Below are 21327 nucleotides of genomic sequence, written 5' to 3'. Positions count from 1 at the left end.
AAGTTATCCTCTCTTATGAGAGGAACTATGGCTTCAATGTGAGAAAAAGGAAATGCCTTTTTTGTTTTTCTTAGATTTTTCTAAAATGACACTTTCAAATCTTAAAATGTTAAGACAAATTTTATAGAACATAAAATTACGTGTAAAATAGATGTCGCGATTGATTAATTTGATAGCTTTAAAACGAACGTTTCTAACTCAATGATTGATTGATTATGTATATATATATATATATATATAATATGGGTTCTACTAATCCAAAATGCTAAGTCACATGACCAAAAGTTTGAGTAAAAAGCGAAATGTTGGCATTCGCTCGAGTGAAGAAAAGAGAGAGTGTTCTTCGTGTCCGATATCAATGTGTGGTTAATAATTTTGCACTACGGCGGCACATAGTTTTGCTATGGGCATACATCGTATTAGGCGTCGCTCTTGTTGCCATCTAAATATTTTACTTCTAACTTTAATGTAAATAATCTTTCCCAGTCCTAATTGTTAATGTCCTTTTAATTTTGTTTATTGTAAATAAATTATTTGTTTTTCTTTAAAAGTTTATTAATCAGTACCATAGGCACTGATCCAAATGGGAGTGAATGGGCATTTTATCCCACCCAGTCCTACAAACTTGGGGGCACGGCCCCGGGATTTTGAAATCATCGCTAAAGAAAACTCCATCATTCAGTCTCCTCTTCAAATAAGAATGCAACGGAAGGGTTCACACCTGTGCAACGGAAGAATGTGTGTTCCTGTATCTCAAAAGCATCATCAGTGAAAGAAAACGTATCTCGAAAGCATCATCAGCAAAAAAAATTATCGAAACATCGAAAATAAGTTGCAACGCCGAGTAAAATTTAAAATGTGCCGTCGCATACAGCTACTGAACAAGATTCGCGTAAGTACTTCTGAAATATTTTGTCTACGTTCCAGAATTGAATTGCCTGTCCTGAAAGTAATCTATAGACGCTATCCAGTTCTTTTTATTTAAATATATGTAACAATCCATTGATCCATTTATTTAAATCCATTGATAACTGTTTATAAAAATTTCAGCTTCATGATTGTGTTTAATATATAGTAACATATTTCTGTTTTGTTTTTGAAGAGTCTATTCTATAATAAACGTAGGGAAATTAATTTTAAGTAAATTATTGATAATTGAAAGTTATTATTTTTATTTTATTGAAAAAAAATATTATTTCTGAATTCTGCATTTAACTTGTTTCTTGAAAATTTATGTGCACTATTCCGTTTTTTCTATTGAGGCATGTATATTAAAAAGAAAAAGGAATCGCTGAGACAATGAGCTTGAGTGGTGCGCCGGAGGATTCCAGAGTTCAAATCAACAGTTTCCACTAGTATTAAGTCTTTTTCTTATTATTTGTGTATATTATCCTATGCTATATTTTTTGCACGAGTATTTATTCATTCCGGTATCATTAGAAACGAAACGAAAGTATATATATGTATCGTGTTGAAAGAAACTTAACTGATATTCAAACAATTTTTCCTAGCTGCATAAATAAATATTAACAAAAAAAATTTTTTTTTTTATTTTGCTTGTGATCTCAAATGAAATATCCGATATTCCTACTATTTGAAATTTATTGCTGAAAGTTACTCATGGTTTTCTAATAAAGCATTTTATCTTCTATTCATTCCAATAGCATTTTGAATTAAAGAAACCAGTTGAATTGTTGATAAAAATATTTGTTTTATATATCAATGTAGATAATTTATTTACTTTCAGTTTAAATTCGAACAATATTTTTGATTTAATTTTCAATTTTGCTTATATTTTGATTTAATTTTAAATCTTACTTATATTTTAATTTAATTTTGAATTTTACTAATATTTTGATGTAATTTGGGGCTTTCCTATTTTAGAATTGTTTTATTATCACTAGTATTATTTTGAAAGTTATTATCAGTGTCATTTTTTCAATCTTTAATTTCAGAGTGGAACCGTATTTAAAAATAATTTGTGCATTTTAAGATATAACTTTAAGGAATTACCCAAACATTAATTTTTAATTTCAAGTTTGAAGCGAAACTAATCTAATTTGGCTTTTAATTAAACAAGCTAAAATATAGAGAATTTTGGATAAATTTCAAAATTAATACAGTTCTTTGATTCAGCACCAAGTCCTTTTTTCTCTCAAAATGGCTTTCTTACTAAAAGACAAGAAAGAGGATTTAATTGCTCTCGCGAAACAATTCGGCGTAACCATTGAAACCGACTTGACGAAACCCAAAATTAAAAATCTGATTTTAAAAAGCGGAGATTATGATGAGGAAGATGCCAAAGTGATGTTAGATAGCATCATCGAGGACAGACTTCTAGCAGAAGTAGAAAAACAAAACGAAAGAGAAGAGCGATTGCAGAAGGAGGAACGTGAGAAGTTGAAAATCCAAGCTCAAAGAAATGTTGGTCATGAAAACTCGGCAGATATTTCAGTAACAAATAAAGCTTCGAAAGAGATGTTCTACCGATTCAACATGAAAGATGACATAAGTTTAAATTTAACAATATTTGAGCACCATGCGAATTTAACGTGATTGCCAAAAGCGCAATGGGTCCAGAAGCTACTAGGATTAATTCCTCTGGAGGTTGATCACTTAATTGCTCGACAACCTGAGGAAAAATCGAACAATTACGACCATGTGAAGAATCTGTTGTTACAGATATTCAAGTTGACAATTGTTTGTTTCATATCAAATAGCTCCTGAGAAAACATAGCAAGATTTCTATCATGAATTACAGACTTACTTTGATGGATTGGTAACAGGGCTGAAAATAGACACCTACGAAAAATTACCTGAACTTGTCATTGCGGACCAAATGAAACGGAAAGCACCACCAGAGTTTCAGAATCACTTTCTTGATGAGTGGTAATCCATAAATTCACCTGCTAATTTGGCGGGAAAATTCGAACTGTATGACGATGTCAGGAGGATTTTGAAACCAAAAGCATCAGATCCATTTTTCAGAAGGAAAGATGAAGTTCAAGGAGCAAATACATTTCAGTATTACCCATGAAGACCAGCGAATTTCCGGGATGGAAATAACAAGTTCGAGAAGAGACCTTTGCAGCTAAATAGAAACTCATACGTTGAGAAGAATAAACCATGGGGACCGGTGAATTGTTGTTACTGCCAGACACTAGGACATTTTGGCATAGATTGTCCACGACGATCCAAAACTACGAAAAATAATAAGACTGTGGCGCCTATTGTACAAGTTTGCTCTGAACTTTCACGTGAGAAAATGAGAACAAGAAAAGTAGCTTTAAGAAGCAAAACTTTCGATGCATTAATCAACACTGGTAGTTCAGTCACGCTCCCCCGAGAAGATATTAGCAAACAAATCATCAAACCTTCAGAACTCTCAAGAGAAACGATTATATTATCTGGTTTAGGAAAATCACAAGTCAAAACAAAAGGGTCATTTCGACAAGATATCGAATTAGATGGACAAAAATATTCTCTGACATTGCATGTGGTGCCTACGTCATATTTAGATTTTCAAGCAATTTTTGGGTCAGACATTTTAGAACAAGCCACATTTGACTTCTCCAAAGAAGGTGTTAAATTTCGAAGAAGAGAAGACGTAAAAATATTTTCCATGCATGCGCAACTATATGAGGCAAGACCACAAGATGAAATCGAAATAGAGCACATTTCTAGTCCAGAAGTAAGAAAAGAATTATCGGAGCTAATTTCCAGTTACAAGCCAGAAAAAATTGAAACTACTGATGTATACATGAGAATTATTTTAAAGGACGACATTTCAGTATACCAACCTGCAAGAAGACTCTCATTTCCAGAGAATCAAGCAGTGAATAAACAAATCGACGAATGGTTAGAACAAGGGATAATCAGAACCAGCTCATCAGAGTACGCGAGTTCAATCGTATAAGTAAAGAAGAAAGATGGTACTACTAAGTTATGCATCGATCATAGAAAATTAAACAAAAAACTAGTCAAAGACTGTTTCCCATTGCCGTTAATATAAGAAATTTTGAATAAACTCCAAGAATCTAAAGTATACACTACCCTTGATTTAAGAAACGGATTTTTTCATGTCGACGTAAACGAAAACCGAAAACACTTCAAATATTTTGTAGTTCCTGATGGGCAATTTGAATTCAACAAGGTACCTTTCGGTCTGAGTATCAGTCCTAGAGTGTTCCAGAGGTATGTGCACAGTATTTTCCGAGAACTTATGCGTAAAGGCAGTGTGATAATCTACATGTACGACTTAATAATTCCAGCTAAAGAAGAAACTGAAGGGCCCGAAAAGTTAAAGAAAGTATTTGAAGTAGCTTCCAAATATGGCTTAGAAATAAAATTTCCAAAATGTCAATTTCTGCAGAAGAAAGTAGAGTTTTTAGGCCACATCGTTGAAAACGGGACAATTTGTCCATAAACAGCAAAAACGTTAGCTGTAAAAAAATTTCCAGTACCGGCAACGCTCAAACAAGTTCAAAGTTTCCTAGGCCTAACCGGCTATTTTCGCAAGTTCCTTCCCCAGTATTCAAAGATAGCAAAACCACTGAGTGACCTGACTAGAAAAGATACTCCATTTGTGTTTAACCAGCCGCAGTTTGAAGCATTCGAAAAACTCAAGAAAATATTAACAGAAGGTCCAGTGTTAAATATATTTCGACAAGGAAGAAAAACAGAAATATATACGGACGCAAGTCAACATGGGTATGGAGCCATTTTACTGCAAGAAGGCGAAGATAGAAAACTGCATCCGGTCCAATACATGTCTCATAAAACCTCTCCAGTGGAAGAAAAGTATAGTAGCTACGAATTAGAAGTCCTCGCCATTGTCACAGCACTTAAGAAATTTCGCATCTACCTTTTAGGTAATCACTTCAAGATTGTGACAGACTGTTTCGCTTTCCAAAAGACTATGGATAAAAAAGACTTAGTCACTCGAATAGCCAGATGGGCACTTCTTTTAGAAGAATTTGACTATGAAATTATTCATCGACCAGGCAAAAGAATGCAACATGTAGATGCTCTAAGCAGAAATCCGGTACAGGTAATATCAAACGAAACTATTACAGCAAGATTGAAAAGAGCCCAGTAAGAGGATGAAAATGTCCAAAATTTCAGATCGGCCATCAGAGCAGTGTTGATCAAGAATTTTTCGAAAGAAACGAAATATTATATAAATATGAAAATGTTCGTGAATTAATAGTTGTTCCAAGAGACTTGCAAACCGAATTAATCAAATTATCTCATGAAAAAGGACACTTTTCAACAACCAAGACCGAAGAAATCATCAAGCAAGAATTCTTCATTCCATACCTGACCAAACAAGTACAAAATGTAATCTTGAACTGTGTATCATGTATAAGAAAAATGGGAAGAAAGAAGGATTTTTAAACCCTATTCCTAAAGAATATATACCACTAAGTACCTATCATGTCGATTTTTTAGGTCTTATGCCATCCACGAACAAGACGTATAAACATATCCTAACAGTTGTTGATGCATTTGCTGAATTTACTTGGCTATAACCTGTCAAATCTACTTCTACTGAGGACGCACTTGACAAATTAAGACTACAACAGAAAGCGTTTGGCAATCCAAAGGGAATAATCACTGATAGAGGATCAGCATTTACCTCTACAGCCTTTAGTGACTATTGTATCGACGAGAACATCCAACATCTATTAATAGCAACCGGAGTACCTCGAGGAAACGGCCAAGTAGAAAGAGTACATTTCACACTCATACCTGTCTTGACCAAATTGTCAATTGATGGCCCTACAAAATGGTACAAGCATGTAGACAGACTACAGAGAATCCTTAACAGTACCTCAAACCGCAGTACCAAGTGGACACTTTTTGAACTGTTAATTGGAACCACTATGCGGAATAAAGAAGATCTCCGAATACGAGACTCACTGTTGGAAGAATTAATAGAAGAATTACAAGAACAGAGAGATCTACTTCGGCAAGACGCAAAAGCAAACATTCAGAATATACAGGCCCATAATAAGAAGAACTATGATAGAAAGCGCAAGAAAGCTTCAGTATATCAGAAAGGGGATTTGGTAGCCCTTCAACGAACTTAATTCGGGACTGGACAAAAGCTAAGACCTAGATTTTTGGGACTATACAAAATTATAAAAGTAAAGCCAAGAGATTGGTACGACGTTAAGAAAATAGGCAACCATGAAGGTCCTAATCTGACCACGTCGTCAGCTGATTTGATGAAATTTTATTCATCAGGTTGAATAAAATGAAATCAGGGTGATTGTTAATAACTGTATTTTATTCTGTAATATATTCCATTTTTATCTATATTTTTATATTCTTCTAACATAATTTTGCATCAATGAATATAAACATATGTTTTATCCCATGTTCCGTTCATTATATTTTCCTTTTGTATTAAACTACTGTCTTGAGTTATCAACAATTATGTAAATTGTGTTTTCCTTTAAATTCTGCATTTATATTTTAGACATTTTTTTCCAGTGATGTGTCCAGCAAATTATTACTACTAGCATAACTTACCTCTCTATTAAGAAACAATGTATTTAAAGTGAATTTCTGAATTTGTTCTTTTTTTAATAACAGTTTGGCCGAGTGGAATTTAATGTCAATCTTGAATGCCAGTATGTAAACAACGATGAGGTCATCGTTCTATCAGGATTGGCTAAGTTGTAGAGATTTAATTAGTAGCCAGTACCATTCCACTGAACGCACCCAATTCAATTTAGTTTTATTGTATTGTAATAGATGGCACCATGGGTTCTACTAATCCAAAGTGCCAAGTCACATGACCATAAGTTTGAGTAAAAAGCGAACTGTTGGCATTCGCTCGAGAGAAGGAAAGAGAGAGGGTTCTTCGTGTCCGATATCGATATGTGGTTAATAATTTTGTGCTACGGCGGCACATAGTTTTGCTATGGGAAGACATCGTATTAGGCTTCGCGCTTGGTGCCATCTAAATATTTTATTTCTAACTTTAATGTTAATAATCTTTCCCGTCCTAATTTTAATGTCCTTTTAATTTTGTTTATTGTAATAAATTATTTGTTTTTCTTTAAAAGTTTCTTAATCAGTACCCTAGACACTGATCCAAATGGGAGTGGACGGGCATTTTGTCCCACCCAGTCCTACATATATATATATATATATATATATATATATATATATATATATATATATATATATATATATATATATATATATATATATATATATATATATATATATATATATATATAAAAGTTATGCACAATATAATAATAGGTAATGCAAGAAAGTTGAAGATTCTAGGTCATTCCTGAGACTTTAGAAGATTACCTTGAAGCTTTATTAACTGTTATTCTGAAAGAAGGGACAACTGTAAATTGAAACAACTGCAAAATCTAACCACGTATCTTTTAGGATAAGAAGAATGGGAAGAATTAAAGCTCTTTGTATTTGACTCTTATATGCAAATAACCTGGAACTTGTTTGAATTTCTTGGAGATGCGTTGGCTGGCACCAAATATTATCTTTTCGATATAACTTTGGTTGTTTCAAATTCCAGAGGAATATAATAAATGGGCCAATTATTATATTCCATGAGTATGGATTTATTTCTATTAAAAAATTCTACAAGATAGAAAATAAGACTGAAATTATGAAAAATTTCAAAAATTCTAAACGATTAAATTCTGGAAAATAATACTGGAATACAAAATTCAGATGCAAAAAAAAACTAAACTTCATGCTACTGTCAATTTAGTATGCTCTTCTATCACCCGTATTACACAGTCATTTTGCGAAACTTTTACATATATTTTCATCGAATGCATGGATTTGCTTGTTAGCAATTAATGCTTTTCTCTGGGGACATTGAAGAAATTCTGATTCTTTAATGCGTGCATTTTATCGTCTGCATTTTTTAACGGAAGCCAAATTTCTGCCTTACTTATGTTTCTAATTTGGACATCACGCATAGCTTGATCAAGAGCTAAGAAAGCCCTTTTGCTTGACATCGAACATTCATTCCAAATGATAAATTTGTAGGATATTCATTGTTTATATTACATTCTCTATTTCAACTAAATTCGGAAGTCATTATAAGGTCGTATGCGTTATATGACAGCCTTCCAAAAGTGTGGAAGCAACTTATGATGAAGCTACTAAAATAAAGACTTATATAATATTTTAATTGGATTTCAGCAAGTATCAATTTCATTAAAAATATTTGGAAATTCCATCAAAGAAACATCCATACTTATTAGCAATCAAATTCATCAAATTCATGTTGCATAAGTTATTAATTTTTTTAATCCGTTGTTGATAGTAGAGATTTATCTGTTGCCACCATGTTCATATCTTTCTGTCAAATAACAAATCTCTATCATGTGATTGGTATAACCAGATTGGGCTTCTGCATGATATGAAACAGCAGATGGAGATCACTGTTTTGAACATTGCCAATAATGAAATAAATTTTCTGACCGTTTTTGAGACATACATTATGATGAACAGTACGTTTTGAATAAGAAACACCCCATTTTAATTAAGAAATCGTAAATCGCTTCTACCTCCTTTATCCTTCCTCCTCCTGCATCAGTTCTTCCTTAACCCTTTAAAGGGCCATTTTTTTTCTTGTCATATTAAAATATTTTTGGGCTTGAAATTAGAATAAGAAAAGGGATCCATTTAGCTTATTAGATAAATTTAATTTGATTAATTAATTAATTTGGTTAATTAATAATTAAGTAACAAATCAAGATACATCATTTTGTCTGAGATAAAGACTGAAGCACCTAAGTTTCTGACTTACTAAAAAAATTTGTCAAAACTTATGCCAACCTACATAATTTCATACAAAGATTGATAAATTTGGTGGCAAGCATACTTCCCAAGGTCCTAGAAAGGGTTAATTAATCATTGAATTTTTATTGATAATACATAAAGTTTGGTAAGCTCTCACATTAGATTTATATCACCTTGTAATTATTTCTGTGACAAGGCTCTTTCTTACATTGAAATAAAACGCCTTTGTTATTGCTAGTATCAGTTCTTCATTTGATTTCGCTCCATTTTTTTTTTCTTAACAGTCCATTCTAAATGAATCTATTAATTACATTATTTATTTAGTGGCACATCAACTTTATTTTCTCGATATTATTAATAACATTCGGTAGACCTCAACAAGTTAAAATATTAGTATCGAAATGAGGCCACTCATTTCGATACTTATGCCAATACTTTGAGAAGCGTTATGATAAAATATAAGGTGTAAAACACTTTATTTATACTTGGCACTTGATAGCACTCGGTTTTTTTAAAACAGTTGATTGTCTGATTGAATTTTCTTGCTTTTATTATTTTCTCACGATGATAGGTCGACGCATGCACCCCTCCCCCCATCACTTTAGGGACTTCAATATTTCCTAAGACTGTTCCGTGAGTAGTTTAGTAGTTTACAATGAAGACATAAATTTGGATAGAGCATTATCTTGGTATTACAGAAATATGTATATCCATGATCGTATTATAAAGATTATCTCCTAGACAAGCAATCAAGCACATTCTGACACATCCTTCTAGAGAAATTATATAGATCTCATCTTCTCTGAAAGCTTCGAATTAAAGCTTGCCTGTCATTTCATGCAGGCAGAAACTCTTACGCACTTCGGGATTTTTAGAAGTTAGGAGCTAAGAATTTGTTTTCACTAGTTGTGTTTCTAATTGTTCAAACACAACTTTCTGATCAAGAATCTAAACATAAAAACCTATAATTGAACACTAAGTTAAGAGAAAAAATTCGTTGACTGCTTACAGTTTCTAAATTATCCCGAAAAGAAACACTATGATAATATCCTTTGAACATATTCAATAACTCAAGTATACTATAAACGATAGAATATACCTTAGGAAATACAGATAATATCTCTAAAGTAAAAAGAACAATAAACAAGAGATGACACACGGATTTTTTTGGAAGTCGTTGTATTTTTAGTTTAAATTATAGAAACTTGGAAATAGTATCTTGGTTTTACATACGCTGTAAAGCTGTAAAAATCCCAAGGAAAAAAATCTATTTATTTTACGAAAAATTGATTTTTTTAACTATCATTTTTTTCGATAATAAAATAGAAACCCTGGAAATGAATATGGTACATAGTTATTATATTTTTTTTAACTTTTTATATCCACAAATTTTTAAAATATGCAATTTTTTTTTCTAGTACCGCAAAACACATTACACAAATTTGAGTATGGCTATCTTTCTATTCTTGGTAGGGCTGTGCATATAAACTACAGGGCACCATGTAGATATTCTTTTAATTTTATGTTCGTAATTATAATTGAATTTTATATAACTTAACAATTTATAATTATCATGCCAAAAAATGTTTATTTACTTTAGAATATATCTTTTTTTTTTTTTTTTACTTTAAAAAAAATTCAAGTTTTTTTAATTATGCAAATGTTTCACAATTTATTTTCTGGTGCCTCATAACAAAATTCACAAAACTGGGAATGCCTTTTTTTTTCTGCTGCTGATATTAATTTTCCTTAATGTTAGACTCACACAAAAATTTTTCCATGTATTATTTCTTCATTTATTATTTTAAAATTGATATATATCATACAGCCAATTTAAAACACAGTCATACAAAACATATATTTAAAATAATCATAGGGAATCCCTGCACCTGCTTCAATTTTTATGAATGCCTTAGTATTTCAAAGAATAGTATGTAAACAAAAATGCAATAGGCAAGAATATAAATTTGAAGTTTCCGTTATTTCCCCCAGTTGATTTATATTAAATTCATACAGTCTGCTATTTTAACGAAATCTTAATAAACTTGTTTTAAACTGCTTAATATAAAAAAAACTTCTACAATTGGGGTGGGGGTTAAATTAGAATAGTGGATGCACTAAAGGGAAACAAAGAAAAGGCCCCGTTTCCTTAATCTTAATGATTTTAAAATTGATTAAAATATATCACAGAGTTCCTTTTACGCAGAGCTCTTCTTCAAACATAAATTCGCAACATGCACAAAAATATTTATACAATTATTTTCATTATTTTAAAAGTCATTCATGGAGTATAACTTAAAATCGAATAAAAACCTAATTTTAAATTTCATTCTTGTAAAAAAAAAAAAATGTCGAAACAGAAAATTTTCTTCCGTAAATTTATTTAAACAATTACCTTAAAGGATTTCATCAACAATTCTATCTTGAAAATCAATACTTATAAAGATCAGTTCTAACAGACGTCCTGAAAAGCGAATACACTGTTTTCACCCTTATCGTGTATCAAAACATTTAAATGATTTAATAAAAAACAAGGTTACAGCTTCATAATTTTGAAAGTTTTCTTAAAATGACCCAATTTATAATATGGACTAGCAAAACATATTGATATTTTGTGAAAACGTTATGGTACTATGTTGCTTTGAATCACTACACAGTATAGACATAAGTGCTTTAGACTCTATTATTGAAAATTAAGGACAATAACTATTAAAAAAATATACATGTAATAATTTCGATAAAGATGTCTAATAAGACCCATACATAAAATGTTTTACAGGACCATCAATAAGTAATTTGAAACATCATGGAGGAAGCTGAGTCAATCTTTACAAAAAAATAAATTTCTTTGAACGAAAAACATCAAAACTTTAATAATAAGAAAAGAAGAACGCATGTAGCTTTAACTATGTTTAACATCACAACTTATGGCTTTTAAAAAAAGAGTTTTACTACAATGCAAACATATTTTATATTGCATATAACATTATTTCTGATAGTAAATAGAGATCTTCTGGAATGAGTATATATTAAAAATAATAAAAACATATATGAATGTCTGTTCCAATATTATTATCGCTTAAGTTTTTTCCTCTAATTTTTCTAAATATATTTTATTGATATAGCAATTTCATCTTAAACATTATTAGAATTATAATAATAATTAATCAAAAAATACATACAGTTACATAAAAATTATAAGAATAAGTGTAAACTAAACAATAAAAGACAAAAAAAATACAAATACAAAATAATCCAATGCAACCAAAGCATAGGTTAAAAAGGAATAGTGTGACAACAAATTACAAGCAAGAATATATATATATATATGCTATAAAATATAGAACTTAAAATAAGCGATAATAATGTAAAATTGCATATTAAGTAACAAAATTGTGCATTAATAGCCTCCACAGTCGACCAGTTGGTCGTGGTAAATATTACTTATATTTGAAGAGCTGATCCGGCGAACTTCGTACCGCCTAACAATCAATGAACAGTTTAGTTATACCATTTATAACTCCAGAACGGCTGTTCCGATTTTATTTTAATCATTTTTGACTTGTTATAATAATATAAGGGAAAAAATCAATAAAACTACAAAAATAAGTATTACAATGGCTTATCAGAAAGATATTTTCTTTATTCAATCCCGAATGTATATATTTACATTCGGGTTTATTCTCTTGAGTCAAGTACTTTCTGAAATACAACATTTTTGGTTTTGTTATCAGGCGCAAGAACAAATAAAGCGGATGGTTTATCAACAAGTGAAATTGCCACATATGAGCCATTTATTTTTAAAGTGGGGCAAGTCCATTTTTTTTAAAAAAATGGAGATAATGGTAGTTATAGATAAAAATTATTATGATCTTTTTATGAGTAAACAATTTAATGTAAAAAAAATTCAGATTCTAGTATTTTGGAGATGGAAGTTTTAGCTCTTAACAGGATTGAAAATCTGTTTATTTGAAAGTGGTGCACATCCATCTTAGATTGAAAGTAATTTTTGATCGAATATATTAAGGCAAAATTTAGCTCCGGTTGTTATATGATGAAGCAAATGTGGCAGTTTGACATCATAGTCTGAAATCTAGGGTATTTCTATCTATCTATCTTTGATAAAGAAAATCGGTGGTTGTACAGTATTTCATAAGTATTAAAATCTTTTTTACACTTTTACATAAGTATAAATCATTTTTACACTTTTACATAAGTATAAATCATTTTTACACTTTTACATAAGTATAAATCATTTTTACACTTTTACATAAGTATAAATCATTTTTACACTTTTACATAAATATAAATCCTTTTTATATAAGTATAAATCATTTTACATAAGTATAAATCATTTTTACACTTTTCAAAATGAAAATAAATGTATTTTCAGTGACAGAAATTTCATTTCTAAAGAGCTTTCTCTAATTTAGTCAGTGTTTATAAAGAAATTAAAACACACTTTATTAAAATATTATAATATTCCGGTGAAATTTCAAGCCTGTTTTACTACTTAATTATAAATATAATTGGTGCATATTGCATTTGTTTCCTGTAGAGATTTTTATTTAATAATGCAGCATTTTTAGATGAGTTTGAGTTGAATTTGTTATGTAATACCTTTTTATACTGGTTTTAAAAGCCCTTATTTCAAAATTATTGCAATTCTTTAACTGTTTGGCCTAATTATTTCCCTTTTTTTAATAATATTAAGACTCTAATGCCTTCAATTAGCATACCATAAGTCTTTATTCATTGAATTTCCGTTTCAGTTTATTGAACAGAATATTTATAAAAATAAATGAACACAATTAAAATAGTTCGATTTTTTTTTATTTATATGTGTATTTGTCTATCCCAGGCTTAAACTTCATCTCCTTCCTTGAAAATTATTTACTTTTAGTTTACCCGAATTTTTAATGGATGTAATTATGCTTTAGTAGCAGTTCAACTTAAAATATATATTTATTACAATTAAACATTTTCTTGTTACAATCCTTGTCTTATGAAATTCACCAATTAATTTCATCTTTACAGCGGAGTATTTAGTCATTTATTAAGCCACCATTGATTGACTTCTCAGTTCCAGAAAATAATTTACTGTTGCTGACAAGTAGCTATTGTGCCTTTCAAGTCGTAAAAAATCTTTCCTTCAAATCACCAAGAATTAGTCATGGAATAGATAAAAATTATCTTAATTTGAACAAAACTGAATCAAAATATTATATTTATTTGAACTCCCCGACATTTAACATTTCTTGCAAAGAAATGACGAATTTATTCACAAAACGGCATAGATTTTAATCCGTATTTTGAGACCTGCAGTTTAAATTATTATCATATATTACTTTCTTCAAACCATAAATTGGACTCACTTACTAATAAGTAGTGTATTGGCAGGGCTTTCGTTTGTATTCAAGTGATTCGCGTTAGAAGATTTCTGAAGTGATTATAACCGCTGAACGGAATTAACAGACTTCGAAAGTGGAATGGTAATTAGAGCTACATGCAAGGGGCATTCCATTTCGGAAATCGTTAAGGAATTCAACATTCCTAGATCCATAATCTCAAGAGTGTGCCGAGAATATCTAATTTCAAGCATAACTTCCCACAGTAACGCAGTAGCTGACCGCTTCAACTTAATGAATGAGACCAGCGAAGTGTGCCTTGAATTGCCAGTGTAAACAGACAAACCAATCTGAGTGAAATATCCGTAGGAATCCATGTGAGACACACGGTGGACGTGTCATTGAATATTGAGGCAAAATTTGGTTTTAATGGGCTTTGGCAGCAGAAGATTGATCCGAATGTCTTTACTAACATCACAACATCGCTTGCAGCACCTCTCTTGGGCTCGTAACCATATCGGTAGGACCCTAGATGACTGAGAAACCGTGGTTTCATCAGATGAATCAGCTGGTAAGAGCTGATGGTAGGGTTCGAGGTGGCGCAGAACACAAAACGCCATGAACCCAAGTTGTCAACAATGCACTATGTAAACAGATAGTGACTCCATAATGATGTTGGCTGTTTTTACATGGAATGGACTGGGCCCTTCGGTACAACTAAACAGATTATCGATTGGAAATGGTTATCTTCAGCAACTTTCCGACCACTTGGAGTCATTCTTGGAATACCCAAACAACTGTGGATTTTTTTATTGATGACAATACGCCATATCACCGGGTCACAGCTCTTCTCAATTGGTTTGAAAAATATTCTGGACAATTCCATCGAATGGACAATTCATCGACCTATATCACCCGACATAAATCTCATCGAACATTTAAGGGATATAATCGAGAGGTCAGTTCATGTACAATGTCCTGCACCAGCAACACTTTCACAATTATACATCCATAGAGTCTACAGAGGTTTATAGAAGTAGGATAACTCAATAGTTCTGCACGGAAATTTCAACGATTTGTTGAGTTCATGCCACGTCGAGTGGATTTCGCTGGAAAAGGAGGTCCGACAAGTTATTAGGAAGTATTCTGTGACTTTGTCACCTCATTGTATTACAATTTTAAGTTTAATATATTGGTTTTAAAATTTTAATTTACATATTTATAATTTGAATTTAATGAACAAAAGCAATACAGAATGAATATCTATTTATTTATTTAATTATTTATGTTTCGACATACGTAAGCGGCAGATATTATTGGATATTAAGATTCACTATAAAACAAAAAAATGAACATAGAACTAGACGAAAGAGAATTCTAGTGTTATTATGAATAATTCAATTAAAGCAAGCTAATAAAAAAAATCATAATTCTGCAACAATAATGTTAGCAAACTAATGTACAGAATAATTAATTTAGAGCTTAAAGAGTGCACGTCAACGTAAAGGTGATCAAAAATTGTTTAAAGAAGTGTAACTGTTTAAATTATATTACTTGTTAGTTGGTAAAATTCTTAAAAAGAAAAATATTCTTCTAATAGTATACGTATTCAATAAGAAAATCAATGAATTTTCAAATGTTTGAGCTGTTCTTATAGATAATTTAGAACCAGATTTTCTTAATAGATTCACTGTGCATTTTAGTCGATAATTTAAAGTATATATTAAATCAGAACACATGCCATACAAATTATATATGAAAAAAAATCAATTTTTAATATGTATTTATGCGATACATATGAATAATTCAGAATTGACGCCTTTTTGTACTAATTGAAATTTATTTCTAATGCAGAAAAAGTTACTAGCGATTTCTTCCTTTATTCTTTGATTTGTTTTATTTAAACTTGATAGATATTTTTGGATTTGATGAAATCTCATTACTGCTTTACGATTAAAAGTATAGATTTAACGCATTAAACAAGCTGCCAGACCTGATGGAAATTGCATTATTAAAGAATACATTAATTTGAAAAAATTTTAACAGTTGTTGTATATCTATTGGTTTTAATCCTAATGTAACTTTCACTTATTAAAAGATAAAATATTTGGATATTAAAATATTTGCAACCATTTTTAGAATTACATTTTGTTCACTTAGTGATTCTAATTTGCTTCAAGGGCTGAAATTTTCCGCCAGATTTAGAAACAGCAATTATTAATAAAGTATTATGGCAATGCAAAACATTATTATATTTTAATATTATTGTCCTGCCAGATTAAATTTTATTTGAAAAATGCATCATCACATGTATTTGAATGTCAAATACAACACTTTCGACATTTACAATTATGTGTCTATTAAAAATATTGCCTCCAAAAGTCACAGCATAAAATAGGACTGATGGGAAAGGATTTTTTCGAGACTAAAGAGAATGAGTGATTTTTTGAGACATTTTAAGATAACTTTGTAAACAAATTCTTCTATTAAAAATGAATACTAAATACAATTATTATTGATAAATTATTATTGATAAAATATTATTGATATTTAGTGATAAAAAAATACAATTTGGTGTTATTGCTATTTGGGTTACAAAATGCAAGTTCAGCAGTAGATTACTGGCAGTAATGCCACCTAAGTTCTCTGATGATTGTATTTGAAATCCCTATTTGATTCAGATGTAATCAGTGATTATTCATCATGCTTTCTGAACCGTTACAGGAAGGAAAATTATAAGAGGCCTGGAAAATGTAGATTATTCCAGTGAAGTGAAGAAATTCAGACTTACTTACACTTAAACCTACTTACAAAAAAATTCTCCTAGAAATACCAGAAAAAATATTTAAAAAAATTTGAAAAAAATTGGAATCTGCTAGCACAAATTTCAAATTATCATGTGAGAACATTATTTTTTTTAGGTCACGTGGTATCAATGCGACCGAAAAACATCATGTCCTTACATGTCCTTAAGAAAAGCGATGGCTTTTGAACCATCTCAAAATCAATCAAATTCTGACATTTTTTTTTTGAAAAACCTGTTTAAACGGGTTTAAAACAATTAGGTGATTATCAAATTGCGCATACGTCAATATTTAAAAAAAAAAACGTTTATTTATTTTTTTTTAAATCGTTTAGATTCCAAAACTTTACCTAGAGACCAACATTTTTTTTCCAAAAAAATCCGGTTTAAACTGGTTTGGAATGAACACGTATTGTATTGCTCAATCGTCAACTTATGAAAAAGCGATGGGTTTTTTTATCATCTCAAAATCGCTGAAGCTCCAAAACTTTTTTGCCAGCTAGAAAAATTAAAAATTTCAATATATATATATTGAAATTTTTAAGGTCACGTGGTATCAATGCGACTGAAAAACATCATGTCCTCACATATCATTTAGAAAAGCAAATGCCTGGCTAATATGCTTATATTAGCCAGACAGGAGAATCGGGTACATGGCGGACATTCGCACCAAGTGGTAACATTTTGTTGGCGATATGTTGCCAAATGGGACAACCTTCTTTAACTTTTTCTAACAACTCTAAAAGCTAAAAATTCATGCCTCAAAAGCAATAAATCTCCAATTTTCTGCCCGTGCATTTTGAAGCTCCAAAAATCTCAAACCAAAACAATATCACGTTCTCACATGATAAAAAAAATTATTTGTAGCCCGGTTTGTTGATCGATATAAAAATATTCACAAACACATGGCAAGAATTGATTTGCCGAGAGAATATTTTCAAAGTAATTATACTATCCTATAAATTCTCTCCTCTTTGGCTTTATAACTATACATACTAATTCATTCCTCTATGCCTAATAGTATGCTGATCTTGTTAGAAAAGATTGATTCAATTCTCCTACCTATCTCAAATGTTCTCTTCTTTCTACAATACATAATCAAGGGATTCATATAAGGCATTAGAATTAATTGTAAAAGAAATTTACCAAATATTTTCAGCAGTTTCTGAGCTTTATTTTAATATTGTTATAATTTTTTTTTTACTGCAAACTTTATCTTATTATTTTTTTTTTGCTATAATATTATGCATTTTTAATTTTAAAAGGAAAATTTCAAAAAAAGAGAAGTTCATTGATTAACCAATCGGTATTGATACCCACATTGAATGAAGCAACCAGATTAAATGTTTAAGAAACAAACGAATAATTGCAGCTTCAATGACATTGCTTTATAATTTTAGTCACAGTTTCATTGTGCCATTTTTTTTTACTTCAAAATGAAAATTAATCAAATACATTGATAAATTTCAAGAAGAAAGCAAAAAGTAATATTCTTTAAAACTATAATTTAACGTAAAAAAGTATGAAACGAATAGCACATCAAAATAAATAGTTGGGATTTTTAATCTCAGTTTGGATATAGATTTTCTGTTCTCTGTTTTATATGCCTAATAATATCAAAGTCACAGTTTTTCTTTCTTAAACACTGAAATTCACCTAAAAGTACAAAATATCAACTTATACAAACGAAGAGCATTTTATATGAGTATAAAAAAGTACCAGATGAATAGTAAAACAAAATAAATAGCAGGAATTTTTCTCCTCAATTTAAATAAAGAGTTTCGTTCTGTTCCATGTTTTTTATGGCTAATTATATCATAATTTTATGCCTAATTATATATGTTTTCTTAAACACTAAAATTCACCTAAATGACAAAATATCAGCATATAAGTTAGGTAAACCGTTCACTTTGTGTAACGGGTGCATGTAAATGAATTAGTAACAAAATGTAATCAAAACTTTCGAATAATTAATATAAATTTTTAACACAAAAAAGACAATCAAATTTACTTACGTTTTTGTACTGGAAAGCATTTTTGTAATATGGTTTATAAGCCCTTATCTTGAGAGCCAAGAAAAATAATGGGATTAATAATAATTCTTCTATCTCTTTTACAAATCGAAATAACATAGACTGAGAAATCAAATAAATGCATTCATGTGTTTAATTATTCATGCTTGAAATTTTGAGCAACAGAAGTTAGAGCAATAGTCCTTCAACCTTCATAGACTATATATCATTTTGACTGACAGTCTTATTATATCCTCATATTAAAGGCTTTTCTATATTCATCTATCTCTGTACAATCACAAAACACTTGAATATCAATAAAATAATAATAATAAAGTAAGTTGTCGTCTAATTGAATGAAAATGCTAAATGTACAAGAAAATTTCCAGATTTATGCTTGTGAAAAAATTTCAAACCTTTTTTTAATTCTCAAATTCGGTACAGCAATTTTTATTTACTTTATTTATTTTTGTTCATTTTTAATTATTCATTAAAGGAAACTGAAAAGTCTCCTAAGTAGAATTATACATAATAATTTTTTCAAAGATAAAGTACATTACGGATACTGAAGTGATTATATCGTGTATTTTACATCTTTTTGAAGCATCTTTGCACTTTTCCATTATAAGTACAGAATAATTCCGAAATTTATAAACTAATATTGTATAGTATATCTTACATTTATATCTTGTATGCCTGTAATATTTATTAAGATATTATAAATATACATTAAATGTGTGCCAGTTTTGAAGTAACTGCAAATAAATCTTTACCTTTAGAAAAAAAGTTCCATAGTTATTCCATTTTAATGATATCATATGCTTGGGTTTCTGATTAAAAAAAATAAATCCAGATGAAATTCCGAGGTTGTTGTTTTTTAAATGCATAGAAATAATTTTTTAATTTTTAAAAACTAACAGTACATAATGTATTTCTCTTTCAAACTTATGTATTTGATTTTTTATCAAATATGATATACTCATATATGGAGGAAATCCAATCAATATTTGAAGTAATTGCATATAAATTTTACTTAATATCCTTTGTTTTAAGATGTTATATACATGACTTCTTAATTAAGATATGTAGTAAATTTAGATGAAATCCATGCTCCTTTTCAAATTTAGATCCTAAAAATTTAGTATTGATCTCTTTAGACATTGGCGACATCACATTCAGATCTGAATTACTCGAAATTTATCAAAATATAGTATATCGAGATGAAAGTCACTAAAATGTGCACAACAGCCTTTCAACGGTATTTAAGATTAAAATTAAACAAAGAAAATGTATTTATTCATAATCAGCAGCTCAAAATGAACTGTCTGTCAGTCTGTAATCATTGTAACGATATTTTGTTCGATTTGGATTTGTTAAATTCCCCACAAATAATATATTAAAAAGAGAAAATATAATTTTCGGAAGGAATTAGTTGAAATAATTGGAATTAATTATAAATTATACGAAATTTTAACAGTTTTCAGCAAATAATTTCGGAAATATGACATAAAAAGTGCTTTTACACTGTCCTAAAATTAAAAAAAAAATGTAATAGCTGTGGTAATTTTTTTGAAAAAAGTAATTTAATAGTCACATTTATATTATTTTTCTATATAAAATAATAAGATGGTTTTAAATTATGTAAGTTAAATTCTATTTTACTTCATGATTGCTCGTATTCTTTCGCTTCAATAATTTTACTTTAATTTTAATTCTCGTGTTCTGTTGCTCGTTTGCTTTTTACTTTAATTTTAATTTGTAGAATACTTTTATACAAAAAGATTTTAAAGTAAACATTTCATATTTAAAAAGACATTACTTACTCTTTATTAGTAAGGAAATTCAATGTTTTTTTGAATAAATTGTGAAATAACATACTCTTATTTTCGGTATCCTTGTATCATCCGAGCTCGCTGTATGTTTCGAAGTATTCTCTTTAGCTACTTCAAGTGAAAACAAAGATCGTTTGCAACATTTTTCACTCACTAACGTCACTACTTTTGGGCCAATGAAATGTTTCCAAAAATACGTATGATGACTTCTCACAATAAGGAAGTAATAAGATTTTTCCAATAAGGAGGTGGTAATACTTTTCTTTATGGCTTTCGTAGGAATTTCAATCTCTATTAATAACATAGCCTTACACATATTTTGGTGCCAATGATTTTTTTTCTATATATTTCATGCGCTTGAAAAAAACGAGGCATTAGTTTTTGAACATAATTTTTTTTTGTAAGGTATGACAGTAGCATCATTTGCGTTTACACATAAAGGTAAGCCGATGGTAACACATTCAAATAGGGCCTTTATAAAGCGAATTTTATAAGCCTTTTAATTAATTATAACAAAAACATTACACAAT

General features: G+C 29.8%; 1 protein-coding gene across 1 annotated transcript in view; it reads right to left on the bottom strand.

Moving 5' to 3' along the window:
• Positions 1–20869, bottom strand: part of LOC129975942 (acyl-CoA Delta12-desaturase-like) — a 37865-nt gene extending 16996 nt beyond the window's left edge. The window contains exons 1-2 of the mRNA XM_056089241.1: positions 20789–20869; positions 18969–19016 (exon numbers count right to left, since the gene is read on the bottom strand). Coding sequence (XP_055945216.1) covers positions 18969–18988 — 20 coding nt within the window. The 5' untranslated portion in view covers positions 18989–19016; positions 20789–20869. The remainder of the gene's footprint in view (positions 1–18968; positions 19017–20788) is intronic.
• Positions 20870–21327: the final 458 nt, after the last annotated feature.

This window comes from Argiope bruennichi, chromosome 7 (genome assembly GCF_947563725.1).
Source record: "Argiope bruennichi chromosome 7, qqArgBrue1.1, whole genome shotgun sequence".
NCBI lineage: Eukaryota > Metazoa > Arthropoda > Arachnida > Araneae > Araneidae > Argiope > Argiope bruennichi.
Note: the sequence above shows the minus strand (reverse complement) of the source record. Positions and strands in the feature narration are given on the sequence as shown.